The sequence below is a fragment of the Cynara cardunculus genome, assembly GCF_001531365.2.
Source record: "Cynara cardunculus var. scolymus isolate 2C chromosome LG 1, CcrdV1, whole genome shotgun sequence".
NCBI lineage: Eukaryota > Viridiplantae > Streptophyta > Magnoliopsida > Asterales > Asteraceae > Cynara > Cynara cardunculus.
The window spans coordinates 43,839,287-43,855,728 of NC_037528.1; the positions used below are offsets into that span (position 1 = coordinate 43,839,287).

The following is a 16,442-nucleotide window of genomic DNA, read 5'->3' on the forward strand; positions in this document are numbered from 1 at the left end:
AGTTATTATTTTACATAAAGAAGAGAAAACTATAGTAAGATTCAACCTAATCTAATCCAACTAAGTATAATCAAACGATAAATTCATATATTGTGAGATTGTTTCATATGATTTTTTTTATTTAAAGCTGAAATTTAATATATTAATTAACATATATTTGTTTTACAATATGATTGTTTAAAGTTTACAATATAAACTTTTTAGTTATAATTTTTTGTTCACAGACACATAAAAAATGTTTGTATCATTTAACAAATATATGTTGATCAATACATTAAATCCAATCCATATATGGAAAGAAATCATGTAAAATAACCCATGATACATCAGTTTTTAAATGAAAGCTCTCATTTTAGTATTAAATTATTAAACTATTTTAGAACATGTCCGACATATTTTCTAAAATTAAGAATATGATTTATTTTTTCTAAATTATGTGCTAAATTTGTTTACTTTAACAAAAAATTTAAAACCTTTTTTTTTTTTAACTTTAGCAACATTCTTTTTAAAGACATATATAGTAAATTCTGAAAATTTATAGAATCTAATCAGATTAATGAATATATAGCATAAAATATGACCATAAACCATCAAAAAGACAACCCGGTGAAGTTGACGTGTTACATGAAATTAATTATGTATTCAACATCTAATGAAGTATATAATACATTGTATACTATAAGAATTAAGAAAACAGACCAAATGGATCACACCATGACTAGACAAGGCTAGGACCTATCTCGGACCGAGATTTACCATTTGGTCCTTAATTGGTACAAAGCCTAAACCTGGACCGACCATTTTGGACAACATTGACAATGTTTGGTTATACATTGAATGGGGGCAGTGTTCCTGGTGTCATGCTGTTAACCGACAAAGAGATTTCATCGGTATAGACGCAATGTTAGAGGGTAGAATGTGGTGGTTAGCCAGAGGATCAATTAGTAGTGTAGAAGCTTAATTTAGGGTTTTAAAAATTTAGAGAGACCTAAGCTATGATACCATGTGAATATGATTTGGTGACTCAATCCAATAGGATCTTTCACGTTCTATTTACAATAAATATTAAGGATTATATAGCCTTTATGCATTTACATATTTATTCTTACAGATATATTATTCAGGAGACCAGATTAATAGACTGGTTTCAAACTTATCTATGCCCATCTCTAGAAATCGAGATGACAAATTTTAACACTTTATTACTTTGTCTTGACCGCATTTAATTGAAAACATTCTTAAGAAATTTGAACATTATGATTTTACCTCTTTTGTCACATCTTTATGACGTTAAAACGTATCTTTTTAAACCACAAAGGTGGTGCCTGATTGGTTTGAACTTGACTCCAAATGTCAAAAGTACCTAGAGGTCCCAGGTTCAAATCCAAGGAGGAATAAAAATCTTCTTGTGGTCACGGAGGTTCAAATGCGGTAACTCTGGACTATCTGCAAAATAGGTGGTTGCCCTGAGATTAGTCGGCTCGCATAACGGGTTGGATATCCAGGTTAATAAAAAAAACGTATCTTTATACTCAACGATACTAAAAACACATTCAAAACATTTGTCAATTATCAAATTAAGTGAAAAGTGTACCAACAAAAGTAACAATCACAATTATCGATTACAAATTGTAAACACATACACAAAGCTCAGAATAATTTTATAGGAGCAAGAATTGTGTGTGAACTGTAAAAGTGTTACAGTAAATTGTTATAAGCACCTAACAAAGTTCGATCGACAGTTGAACAACCTAATTTGACACGATAAGTAAAAACGTTTTATTAACTTTTCTATATGATCTTTTGAAAAATATTTTATTTGTCTTTCATATAAAGGGTATTTTTTTTTTTTCAGATATGATATAAAAAGCGTAATAAACGAATTTTTTTGTTCTATTAGGTTGTCCAACGTTGTAGATAGATATTATTAAGTAATCTAATTTCATTTTAACAACTTAAAGTAACATGTTTAAATTAGGACCCTTTTTTCATCTTATAGATTAAAGCCTCATTAAGTACTTTTAAAGAAGATTTATGTTATAAGAGATCCATTTCATTGTAGTAAATGATCATGAAGAAAATTACTAGTTTACCATAGACTTATGTGGCTCACTCATTTAATGGGTATTGCTAAGTACACTTTTATATCATCAACTGTATCTCTATCTACTAGTTTCTTTCTCACATACATTAATATCAAGACTTGTCTTTTACATTTTTAATATATAATTTAACATGATTTTGACGTAAAAATGAGACGTTATTTATTTCACTTGAGTAACAAGAGAGCAATTGGCGTCAGAGTAGAATAAGGTTCATTCGAGGAAAAACGACATATGGTGGGAAATAACTAAAAAAATTTGATGAATTTTATATGGATGGATTCATTTTTGATTTCTCTACAGAATGGTACAAGTTTATAGGGCTAAAGGTGATCTGGTGTCTAGGAAAGATCGGATGCACACAAACCTAACTTCTAGTTCGTTCGTTGTTTTGTGCAAAGTGTACCAGAAGAAATGAAACATATGAGGCCTACCCAATACCACATAATAGATTGATATGAACATTATGAGTTGTCCCAGTAAAACCAGTTGTTGTTGATACCTTCTTCTCGATTCCTTCTTCTCCTTCCATAACCTGAGCTCAGAGAAGGAAGAGATAGGAGGGTCCTATGGAGAATGCGGTCAGAATTCCATAATAGAGTCCGACCACAACGACCGAATTGATTATCTTCATGCATAAGGAGGTACAAAAAACTCATTTTTTTTGGAATAACTAGTAAAGACCAAGGGGTTTTTTACTCGGCTAGTATTCACCAGGTATCACTTGTCTTGGTAGATAAAAGTTCATTTTGGTGGCCAAGAATATTACCTAATAAGGTAAATGGTTAGCGTTGTAAGCATCTGGTAAATGGTCCCTAAGTTTGGTACGTTTCAACCATACAAGTTATTTGATAGCCTTGGCATGCTTCTATGATGCACCTCTTGGACCTAACTCCGATTCAATCACCTTAAACAGCAATCAAACTAACCAACATCCAGCCTTAAATTGAATTGCACACACAATTCATATCAACCATTAACAAAAACAAGAATAGCATCATCTACGATAACCAACGATAGAGGCATTACCATGCGAACCTTACAAAAAGGCGGAATATTTGAGCTAAATCATCGTTTGTTTTTAAACCCGTGACCTTAAAACAGGTTTCTAGCCATTCTTCTATTAGACAGAAATTTTCAAACCTGTCAAAAGGCCACTGAGTTATTAAAAAAAAAAACTTGTCGGAAGGTCATTTAGCTAAATAACCCAAAGGAAGGTCAATATACATATGTAATTTTACCATACACAGAAACCTGCTCAAATAACTATACCCCTTCATACAACACTTTAAACAAACAACATTGCTTCCATTCTTCAACGGACATACAAACAAAGTGCACAACAGTCGGTTTCATACAAAAAGCAAAATTACCATCCAGTGCACAAGAAACTAGGGTAGATAATATTCCACTAGAACATAAATCGAATTCCAGTCTCTAAGTGGGTTCTCAACAAAAAGGAAAATCAGAAGAAACGAGAACTTACGGCTTACGGCCACATCATCTTCAAATCAGTTCCTTCTGTATAGTTGCCCTGAAGATGAGGACGAAAGTCAACCTGTATACAAAGATAATGGTAAGCCGCAATAAATAAGGCCCGACCTTTGTTGCAGGGATACCTGAACCTGCAAAACTTGTAAACTACGTAAGATCGCATTTCTTTATTCGTAATTCAAATAAAAAACAACCTTTCTATATATCATGGTAAGAATTGATACCCTACCATTGAATTGCAACACCTTCCATCTGATCCTATGAAAAACACACACATATATATACACATAGGGGGCTAGTCATTTGAGAACCCACAAAATTATGAGCCCTGAGAACTAGTTGCATCATGTGTAATTTCAGATGATTCTCTATTCATCTTAAGCTATGATTTTAGGGTGTTGATTAACATATTTATATCACATGTACTTGTTTCATGATGAGAAACTTTTTTACGTGGTTGTAGAACAAAAAGTACACGTTAAAAAGTTTCACAATGTGACCCGAACACAATGTGAAACAAATATACCTTGATCAACACCTTAGATCCAAGTCTTGGATGAAGAAAAAAAAAAGCATGTGAAACAAGGCCTTCTAGCAAGAAAGCTGCAGCTTTCCGCTACCTTAAGATAAAAGCTCTCACAATATATGGAGTTCTCATTTGATTATGCCCCAATATATATACACAAGCACATACATGTATAAGTTGGCATTTCAGCCTGCAAGAAACAGGGGCCAGCTATCCTTGCAAAACAGAACCGAGAGGCCTATAGGTATGATAAAATATTAGAAGAGAGGCCAACTTCACGAGTGTTCTATCACATGATCCCCAAAACCTATTTGTTGCACTCGGCCTACAAAATTGATCCAGCAAGCAGCACTATCGGAACACTTTCGGTTTGACCAAAGAAAAAGAACATCATTTGTAGTAACTATGAAAGCCTAAAAGCAATGACGGCTGAAATGTTTTACGATATTCGGTGAAAACGGAAAATAGGGCCGAGGAAGGGAACTCCTGAAAGAATAAAATTGCTATTTTCCAAAACTCTGAAGTGAAATTCCACTAGAAAGGACAAACAGAAAAGATGGACGTTTTATGCATTCAAGCGATTTGCAGCTAGTGATCCTTCCTTCCCTTGTCTTCCCTGTAATCTTTTTTTCAATTTCCTCAAAAGGGCTAACGAGAAGAAAACTGGTGGTCTTCACGGAAAAAGTCGATCTACACTTTGAGGTAGAGGTCAGGTCTGTGTACACACCCCCGCATGCCCTACTTTCGAGTGGGATTTACTGGGTAGTTTGGTTTGGTTTGGGTAATGAGACGAAATGGGAGAAAATAGATTTGGATAGTGAACCTGTACCCTGTACTCCTGCACAGTGGAAAGTGGGCAGTAAGCCATATCTTCCAAGTGGGGATGTTTCAAAAGTAAAAAACCCTACTTTTTTCCTTCTGGTCTTTACTTATTCTTGATTTCTTTCTATCTTTTTCAATAACGGTTTTTGATCATAAGCCTGGGGTTTTCAAGTAAACAGCCGCTCTACTCCTTGAGGTAGAGGTCAGATCTGTATACATCTTACCCCTTCCAGACCCCACCTCCTGGTGGGATAATATTGGGCTCATATGGGTTGCTTTCATTTGGTTTTGCAAATACCTAATGATGCAAGATCCATCTATACAAAGAAAAAAAAATCAGAGAACAGGGACAAACCAGACGAAGTAACTTTGATCAGTCATCATAACCTCCATCATCATGTTGCTGCTGACGAGGATCATAATACTGGTCTCCATTTGGTACCGCACCATCATCGCTATTGTTATCATTAGTGGCGGATTTTGGACGGGAGTCGGCTTGCTCCCTTTCCCTGTTCCATTGTTCAATTTTTGCCCTTCTCTCAGCACTGCCTTCCCTAACTGGACTACGATTTCTCTTTCCACCAGGGCTTCTGCTACGTCCCCCTCTTCGTCCAGGACTCCTGCTTCTGGGCCTCCTGCCCCTATCATGATGTCGTTGATCTGCATAATCACCTCCTCTTCTTCCTGAACCTCGGCCACCACCTTGTGGACGCTCGTCATAACCACGATGCCTCTGAGGACTATGACTCCTGCTTCGACTTCTCCTTCTCCGACTTCTCCCAAATAATTGCCTCCTCAACTCCCTAAAAGAACCATATGCACGAATCAGCAACTAACAAGATAAAATAATACTTCATCCATTCCAAAATAAGTGTCCATGTTTCTATCTTAGTTTGTTCCTAAATAGGCCCTTAATTATGAGATGAAGAAATTCATTGCTCCCCCTACTAATAAGAAAAAGTTTATCATTTAGTTGATTAAAAAGTGTAATAATTACATGTAACAGCCCTAATTTTCAGCCAGGTATATAGATATATACATATCTTTATCATAATTTCTTATAAAGTTAAGTTCTTTCTAGAGGCCCTTAATATAAGAACTAAAACAAGGTAAATAACATCATTTAGTGAAAAAAATATTAATTGTAGAGATAAATAAGTAAGCACGTACACAAGTAGCTTACAAAGCTACTTACCAATAAGCACATAAGTAGCTTACTAAGCTACTTATAAACAAACAACATGAGCCACAAAAATCTTATGACAAAGCAAGCCTAAAGAATGAGTTGCAAGAGGAAAAGAGTTTGTGGCAACCATAAAAGCATTACAAGGCAAGGCTAGGAAAGAAGAAAAAAATGAACAAGTACATATGTGGCATATCCTTAGAAATTTACAAGTTCAAAAGCTAAGTGAACAAGTACCTTAAAGCATGTCATACACCCTATAAATAGAAGCTTAAAGGGCTCATTCTTTTTCATCCCAAGATTTGGAACACTACCTTAAAGCATAAGTAAAGAATAAGAAGTGAGTTAGAAAGCACAAAGCAGGGTATAATAGCAAGTTCTGAGATTTACTGGGATACATACATACATACATACATACATACATACATACATATATATATATATATATATATATATATGTTTGATGCATGAAAGAGTATTGTCATATCTTCTTGTAAAAGTTATGTTATGATGTGGCAAAGTACACCTTTTATGTCAGGATGCACATGTGGTATATGAAAGTTCTTATACATGTTAAGTATAACCATTTAAATATCCAACATACGAGATATAGAAAGAAGGTACGTCTTGCAAACGGACCTTATTGGACAGCCTTATGTGGACCCGAGGTTAAAGAACCTGTGAGAAGTTGGTTTACTTAATATGTAACCATGAGATCTCAATTAAATGTTTTTATACATGAAAGTTTATAAGAATTATTTTAACTATTTGGAAAGAATGTTTTATCATGAAACCATAACTACTCACTAAGCTTAAGGCTTACGTATTCATGTATGTATCTCAGGAATCAAGGAGTTGGAATTCTAAGATATTATAATATTGTAAGTTGTAAATTTCCGCATTTCCGCTGCTGTAATAACTCTATTATAATGAAATAAAAGTTTAAGATACGAAGTTTCTTTCAGTCACTTGTACCAAGGGCAAAGAGCGATACCCCCGGGAACGGGATGTCACAAGTTGGTATTAGAGCCTTTGGTTCAAGTGAACTAAGTTTGGCCTTAGATTAGACAAACCTAGACTTGAACAACATTTTTTAGCATACATTCTATAAGGATTTCCAACCCATTACAGATGTTTGTGAGGAACGAAGGAGATTGTTTGAGTATGGAAATGGATGGCTACTTGAGTCACCGTATGAAGACCCGTATTTCATCTTAAACCCTCCAAATCAAGTACCTGAACAAATAGTTCCGGATTACAACCAATGGAACCACCAAATAATCCTAATGCAGCTATAAATAACTCTGAGGTCTCCGATGCAAATAACCACGTTATATTTTCATACCCATGGGAGGACTTGTATTGGTTGCAAGAAGTTACATCTCTACCTCACAAGCTATCTTGGTTGTCCTAATGCGACTAATGACATCAAGAAAAGAGTTCTTGAATCGATGAAAGAAAAGGATAAGCAAAAGAAAGAAAGAAATAGAAGAGTATAAATTCTTCGACAATACGCGGTTGAACCCAATGAAGATGATGGTAACGGTGATGATGATGATGATGATGACGGGAAAGAACAAGATGAAATAGAATTTATTGAAGGAAGGAGAGCGCAAGCCGACAAGCCACCTCGTAGTTTGAAACGAAATGCCGCTAGTGATGTTTCCGGTCCTCTTGATTCAATGTTGAAGCCCGGCTATGGCAAGATAAAACAAACCACTTTAGATAGAAATAACCCAATCAGGAAGAAGTTAAAGATGGCCGCTTGAAAAGAGATTTGCGGTTTGGGCACATTCGGTTGGGTTTCCCTTCAATGTCGTGCACGACGAGAACTTTCAAAAGTTCATAAATGTCGTTGGAGAGTATGGAAGAGGTAATTACCATTTCAAATTTTGAATATATTTCAAAAGTTTATAAATGACTAATTACTAACTTTATTCCTATCATTGGTAGGCATGTCGGCAGCGAGTTATCACAACATTCGTGTCACTTTGTTGCAGGATGTACTCGAGGAAACAAACAAGTTTGTGGATTCCTTTCATTCGCATTGGAAGAAGAGTAAATGCACTATTATGTCTGATTTTTGGATAGACAGAAAAGGTCGAAGCTTGATAAACTTTTTGGTCAATTGTCCTAAAGGAACCATTTTTTTGAAATCAATTGATGCATCGGAGCATGTGAAAAGATGATTAATGAGGTTATAAACGATGTCGGAAAGGAGAACATTGTGCAGGTGATTAGGTGACAAATATTCTATCTATAAGTATTAACATATTCTATATTATGTTAAAGTATTGACTAATTATTTTTTTTACTTATACTAGTTTGTTACTGATAATGGGACCAGCTTTAAAGCTGCAGGAAAAATCTCGGAAGAACAACATCCTCGGATGTTCTGGACAGCAAGGGCAGCACATGGCGTGAATCTTATAGGAGATGTCGAAAAGAAAATACCGAAGATTAAAAGTGTGTTAGCCGATGCGAGAGCGGTAGTGGTTTATATCTATAACCACAAAAGGATTCTGAATATAATGCGGAGGCTCACTAAAAATAGGGAATTACATAGGTCTTGTGTTACAAGGTTTGCAAACAAATTCTACACCATTCAGAGCATTCATGAGAACCGACATCATCTCCAAGTGCTATTTGTTTCTGAACAATAGAGGAAGAGTGACTTTGCCAAGAAAGTCGTCGGAAAAGAATTGAAAGAATAATAGCTAAGCAAGAGTTATGGGACAATATTTGTCTTGCTTGTCAAGTATTGGCACCATTGGTTGATGTGGTTCGGTCGGTTGACACGGAGAAGCAGTGTATGGGTTATATATACGATGTTATGGAAAGAGCAAAAGATCAAATGAAGAACTTGACCAGCACTACTTACGAGAGATCGATCACTAGAGTGTGGTCTATGATTCAAGCACGTTAGAGTGACCAACTTCATCATCCTTTGCATGCAGGTATAATATATAAAACATCGTTATGTTTTATTTAATTTTAAAGTTAATACAATTATTGGTATCAACTTTTAGTACAATTGTAGTCGGATATTACCTCAGCCCCGCCATTTATTATGCACAAGATTCAGAAGTTAAGAATAATAGATACATTAAGACGAAACTATATGAGGCAATTGACCGACTTATGCGTGATGAAGAAAGAAATGATACTTTAAGGATGGAACCTAATCAATATGTTGAGTCATCAAGGCAATTTGGATCTATGGCTGCCATAAGGCGTATAGCTAAAGTTGCACCACATAAGTATGATAAGCAATATAATATTATATATATATATAGATATATACATACATATTCAAAAGTTCATGTATGTGTTTTTTATTAATATACCTATAAAATGTAGATGTATGGTGGCGTTCTTATGACATTGACACACCTGTGCTCCAACAATTTGTGATTAGTGTTCTAAGCCAAACTTGTAGCGCTTCTCCTGGTGAGCAGAATTGGAGTGCATTTGATCATGTAAGTTTTCTTGGTTATGGAAATTGTATTAGCTCAAATGCAACTTTAATTCAAGTAATGATTTTTAAATTTATCAATTATCATTTCAGTTGCACTCTAAGAAGAGAAACTGTCTTTTGCAAAAGAAGTTGAATGATCTTGTATTCATTCAATATAACAAAAGACTTGAGAGGTGCTACAAATCTCTTAGTGATAACAAATCTTCAGATCCTATTTTCTTGAGAGATGTGGAAGAAAATGATGATTGGGTGGTTACAACCGACGTTGAGCTGCAAAAGTTTGTGGATGCAAAAGATGGCCTCCTTTGGTCACAAGTACGAGAAGCAATGGGAGGTAATGAACAAGTTGAGCCAAGTACAAGAAGTAGAAGGGAGCGTTATAGGGATGATGATGATGATGATCACGTTGGAGATAAAGAAGAAGGGGAAGAGTGGGAAGCTAGCCTAAACGAAGAAGTGAACGTATCAGATGATGCTGACTTAGATGTTGAACCTATTGCTTGTGATTAGCTCGTTTATGAACATATTTCCTATTTTGCAAATGATATGTTTATGTAGCCATATTATATATATATATATGTATATATATATATATATATATATAATTCTAAGAAATATTATATGAACCGCTATTTTTGGACCGCTATTGCACCGCTATTTCAAATATCGGTCCCGACCGCAATTTTGTATTTTCACCGCTATAACAGCATAGCTTGTTTATTCTTATCTTCTTTCTTAGACTTGCCTTGTAATGCTTTTAGGGTTGCCACAAACTTTTTTCCTCTTACAATTCATTCTCTAGGCTTGCTTTGTCATAAGATTTTTGTGGCTCATGTTGTGTGTTTATAAGTAGCTTAGTAAGCTACTTATGTGTGTATCGCAGTATCGGTAAGTAGCTTTGTAAGCTACTTGTGTGCTTGCTTACTTATTTATCTCTATAATTAATATTTTTTTCACTAAAAGATGTTAGTACCTTGTTTTAGTTCTTATATTAAGAGCCTTTCGAAACAACTTAACTTTATAAGAAATTATGATAAAGATATGTATAAGAACTTATGATAAAGATATGTATATATCTATATACCTGGCTGAAAATTAGGGCTATTACATTACATATTTTTAAAACTCCCCATTGTTTATTGTGGACATTTATCATGTGACAGAGGGAGTAAAACTCAAAAATAAAACAGGGTATAACTGACCTGCTTATCTTTTTTAAATGCATGAAGTTGCAGTAACCACCACGATTGCATACATTTTCTTCATACTGTCGACATGTAGCTTCCCGAAAATCCGTCACTGGTGAGAAGTCCACAATGATGGGGCGACCTGAAGATATAGATATTATGATGATAAATAAACACGATCAACTATGATTAAAAATTATAAATGACGACTCAAAATTTGACCCTAACGAAGAAGATAACAACTAAAGAAATAGAAGGGGCCAAACCTAGATGCTACAGGAAGTAAGTATTCATGTAATGAATTTTAATATTATACAAAGATATCAACACGAATGGCATTTACATTAGAAACAAGATTTGAAACATCCTAAATGGCATTATACATTACCAAAATTCAAATATTAAGCACAGTTGTGCAGCAATCACTTAGAATGGTGGCAGGCAGAATATGGAACGGTCAAGATGCATAGCATGCCATAAGATAGGGATGACATAAGAATCAACTAGTAGAAAGAAGTTTCCTGGAATCAAGTGCACCATATATCAATCAATACAATGATTGTCAAGCTACCAAATTGGAATCCTTTAGAATTAGTCTACAAGAAACTACAATCCACAATTGTGGTGGCACTCTAATGACTTTAATTGGTTTTGCCTACAAAGAAACATGTTAAGTCACAAGAAAACTACATCAATGATCTTCACAAGAGTTGACAACATAGTGGGTTTTATAATGAATATCTAACAAGTCTATTTATATACGTTCAAAACCAATTCCAAAGTGTAATAAAATCAATCAAAGGACAAAAGATTGTGAGAAGTTTTTGCTTAATGTGCGATAATAGATACATCTGGGGTGGAGGTCGGGTTTGCATACACACCCCCAACTCCACCTTTGGGTGGGATATACGGTTTGGCTTGTTTATATAGATGATCATCTATCCACCAATGGTGTTGACATTTTTAAATTTCAAATTTGTATGGTGGTGATGAGATCATTGGTCAATGGTCATGATAAATTTTGTTGAAGACGTTGAAATGATATAAGGATAGACAAAGATGAAGGCAGTGACATATAAAGGTATTAAGCAACATCGGTGTATGATGCATTGGGATCCAGGTCACACTCAAGAAGTTACTTTTCTATCCTTTCTCCAACTTCTAGATCCAGAACTCCATATAAACAGCCACAGAAACATATCCCCAAAATTTTGCATGTATATATTATATAAGTAGCTTGCATTGTGTATAAATTTAAAGTAGTCACTTCATCCTGCAAGCCATAACACCTTCGCTCTGAAACAAATTGCAACATGTCTGTTCAAATTATAGCAAGTCCGACACAACTATACTCTTCAAATAATTCACCTTCAAGGATGCACCTACACAAGTCCCTAAAACAGCTGCTATGCTACAGACTACAGCCAATATAGAGATAACTCACTTGACTAAATGGTTATCAAGAGCTAGACAATTAACAAGCACATGCAGCAGCTTGATTGCATTTGTATCACTCCAAAAAAATAGACATCTTGAAACTATCATTATGATTCTCATGGCAAATGTCCTTTTGTCAGACTGTTTTTTGAACAAAAATTCCTATGCTTCCAACAGTTTTAGCATTCATGCTTAGCTAATCTCTTCATATGTAACAACCTATGGAAAGATAAGATTACTTTCATTTTGTGGGTCTTCCTGTTCTTATTAATGAAACAATAACAACTCTTTTGATAATTAAGCATATAGGCACACAAATAGTCACATTAGAAAATCCAGTAGTTTCCTTGATATGTAAAACCACTAAAGGGATGACTAACATGAGCCAAATAGCTACTTTTTAAATGGGTATGAGGGATCTTGTACTATGACATAAGGATGTGGATGAAGACAAAAGAAGCAATGAGATAGAAAAGGTCTTTCAGAGAAATTATATTTAAAAATTACATGTATAATAATTTAATCATAAAATTTGAAACTACTCACTCATTAGGAGTACCAAGAAAATAAAATTCTAGTATTTTTTGTTAGTAATAGTAACTATTTAGGATAGCTATTCTGGTTGTTAATAGAAAAGTACTTAGCTTATTAACTTCTAAAAACTGTATCCTAATTGTCATAAACTTCTTAATCATTTTAGATACCATTTTAGCTATAGCCTATAACTATTTAGTTCTCTTTTATGTAATGCAATTAGATTAAAGTATCTACTCGGCCTTGTAATTTATGTGAGCTCCATCCAGTAGAATAGAGTGATTTGTCACTAGATAATATATGTGTGGTCGGATCTCATGGCTGATCCACTTGGGGGCAGGCACTATCTCTCTTATTTCACAGTTCTTTGTTCTTTCTACCCATTCTATTAACATTTGTTATGACATGGTACATCACTTAGTCACACACAAAGCAAATAAAAAAAAGAACTCCAATGGGCGTGTATAAGAAAATATTACAGTTTAACCTATCTTATAAGCACCGGCAACGTCAAAAAAATTATGTGAGCCCTTCCTATGGATGGAAAGAGACAACGGTTGGTTCAATATCTTGGTCTATATATCATAATTCTAGGGCTAATAAACATAACCTAGATGGCCACATATTGAACTGCCAAGTATAGCCAAGTATATTGATTGAGAAGAGTCAGTATAAAGACCTTAAAAACGGCTATAGTGAAAAAAGTAGCACTAACCAATATAGCCAGGTGTAAAATCACCTCTTGTTGCTTTTCACCACCAAGAGGCTAAGAGGAGACGAGAAAAAAATGTTACACGTATCGTCATCACAATACGCACATAAAAACCCTTAATCACCAATAGTTTGATACGAACTTTGTTGTAAAATACCTTTATACAATCTTAAAGAACTGCATGACATGGTTCAAGTAGCCTATATGTGAGGTTGTGAGAGTGGATCAGTGATACTGATGAGACGTGATTTTGATTCATTAATGATTTTGAAACATTTGCTTTACAACCAAACTGCATTGTGAGAAACTGCTCATAAGTCATAGCCAATAAACCCCACACACAAATCTCCATTAATTATGGAATAAACAAAGAAACAAGACAACAAAGCCAAAATATACATATGCAGTGAATGAGGGTCTATTCCATCTCTGAAGAATTAAATTAGTAAAATAAAAACCGAAGGCCCGCAATAAGACACCGTCCACTCAGTAGCCAATATTCATTTGCAGCATGCAATTGTGTTCCGCCCAACATACTGAACTCACATTTCAGAAAGCTCTGTGTAAAGTTATGCTTTTCTTTTCTTTGTAGACTAGAAAGAAAGGTGCTCCTCAAGTGGAAATCAACAGAGTAAATTAGCAAATTTCGTTAGAAGTCTATAGATGGGAATTAGATTTTTGATCAGAAGCTGCTAACATCTCATGGTTAACAATTGCTAGTTTGCTACAGCATGACGTTTCTTTAAGATATTTTTTTATTGAGTGGTCTTTAACCCCCCTTTTGTCTCGTAGCATGCCTGAATCTAACTGGGGTTCGCGGTGGTGGAGGGACTGGATCGGAAAAAAGAGGGATTCTAGTTTTTAGGAACGGGAGTAATTCGGACATAAAGAAAAGAAAAGCGAAATAGCAAGGACACCATCTTAAATGCATAGACTACCATGTGTGGTAAAAAAAAATGCACCCCTGCAAATATATATAATTTGCAATAAAAAGAGAAGTCACATTACAACATGATATTCATACTAAAATAGGGCGCATATCTTTTTAAAAAACAAATATGCTCTTCTTATATATGAGTTGTGACTGCATTAATCCCCATGCACTAAGAGAAACTCGAAGCATATAATTATAATAGTCACTAGAGAAACATGTGTACCTGCATAAAACCTTCCACTCAGATTCTGAAGAGCATTTGCAGCATGTTCTTCTTCCCTAAACTGAACGTACACATTCCCCACCTGCCATAAAAAGAACATTACATGAATCTGAAATAGCAAAAAGATAGACTAACATTATGTCAAGTAATAACATACCATGTGGTCAGCCAAATTATCACATATGTTTAGACTTTCAATCTCCCCATACTTGCTCAGCTCTTCAAATAAATCTTCATAAAAGTCCTGCACTTGTACATTAAAGCTAAAGTGAGGAAGCACATTACTGAAATTATACTTAATTCATTACAAAATATAGGAAAAAAATCAAGTATGCAATGTGCAGTAGAGATTTTAAATTATTATTCCACTAGTTGGCCACTGCAGAGACAAAAGAGGAGGTTGCAATAAAACCCCATGCCATTATACACTTATAAGTTGCCCAAATTCTTCATGTGAGGAACGCAAGTAGGTGTGAGGGGAAAATATGATTCTTCAAGAAAAGATGGATTATTATGATATGAGAAAAATTGGTTGGATCATGATCAGTGGTTAACAACAGTCAACATCGTCCTTGCACTAAATCTTGTCTATTCGCATACATCAACTAATGTATTGAATCTTTCACCTTAACCTCCAAATATGCATATGTAGTCAACACCATTTGTGCGTCCATCTAACTAACTCATAAACGAAGACACAGAACTATAGAAGTAAACAGATATCGCAACTAGAACAAAAGTTAAAAACCAACCCACTAAACACATAACAAATCCAAGATTTCTATCAGACTTGATATAAAACAAAGGAATTAGGGTTAAACACCTCGAAGTGATCTTGGATTTTGCGAGGATCGAGGGGTTGACCCTGAGGATCGACACCTGGAGTAATCGAATCAGGACGCTGGTACATGTTGGAAAGTAATAGGGTAGGGCTGATGCTGGGCTTGGTGTGGAGCCTGGAGCATCTGTCTCCATGCCGACAAGCTCCGATCTTGAAGTAGAACGGACAGTTCACTCTGTCCTTTTCTGTACCGAAAATCGACGCCAAGTGCTCCGCCATCCTGAATTGGAGTTGATTATTTCTACCTGTATCAACTAGGGTTAGGGTTTACCAGAATCGCTTGTTCTTCAACCGCGATGAGCAGCAAAAAGAAATTTGGGAGAGAGGATAAATTTATGAATCAGATCATATATATTTATAAGAAAAGGAATTTACCTAATAATTAACGATTGATATTACTATAATTGAGAGAATATTCACAAATAGCTGGTTTGCCCGAGTGGTTAAGGGGGAAGACTTAAGATCTTCTGCACATAAGTGCGCATGGGTTCGAACCCCATAGCCAGCATTTTTTTTCTCTCATATTTTCCTTTTCTATTAAGTAATTTAATTAAAATTATATTTATATATTTTATTTAACAATAATCTATATTTATACTATATTATAAAGCATTTGACAAAAACTTTTAAAATTTATTTTTTATGCATGAAATATTTTTTATTAATGCATATTATTTAAAATTCAAGATTACAAGTAAATTGTGCGTTTATTAAAGTTTCATATTTGAATTCGTGTAAGTAACTGTGGATAAACATAATCAAATATAAGATAAAAATCTTATTTTAAAATATAAAAAATCTAAAATATAATTAGAATAATCATTAAATTCTAACAAAATAATTAATTATTTTTTTTTAAATTATATTATTAAACAATATAATTAATTATTTTTTTAGAACTCGATAATTATCTTAATTATATTTTAGATTTTTTATTTTAACATAAGATGTTTATCCTCTATTTGATTT

General features: G+C 34.4%; 1 protein-coding gene and 1 non-coding gene across 3 annotated transcripts; one reads left to right on the forward strand and one right to left on the reverse strand.

Moving 5' to 3' along the window:
• Positions 1–3,358: 3,358 nt before the first annotated feature.
• On the reverse strand, positions 3,359–15,798 carry LOC112510456 (splicing factor U2af small subunit B-like). 2 transcript variants are annotated; one of them, XM_025115887.1, is made up of 7 exons: positions 15,456–15,798; positions 14,790–14,876; positions 14,633–14,714; positions 10,808–10,934; positions 5,300–5,747; positions 4,952–4,960; positions 3,359–3,660 (listed from the first exon to the last, which is right to left on the reverse strand). In XM_025115887.1, the coding sequence occupies exons 1-5, from the start codon at positions 15,690–15,692 to the stop codon at positions 5,318–5,320; spliced, it is 963 nt and encodes a 320-aa protein (XP_024971655.1). In that variant the 5' UTR covers positions 15,693–15,798; the 3' UTR covers positions 3,359–3,660; positions 4,952–4,960; positions 5,300–5,317. The 2 variants fall into 2 exon arrangements, with proteins under 2 accessions (XP_024971655.1, XP_024971648.1); XM_025115880.1 differs by lacking the exon at positions 4,952–4,960.
• Positions 15,799–15,898: 100 nt separating this feature from the next.
• On the forward strand, positions 15,899–15,981 carry TRNAL-UAA. The gene has a single exon. It is a non-coding gene; the product is annotated as a tRNA-Leu (tRNA).
• Positions 15,982–16,442: the final 461 nt, after the last annotated feature.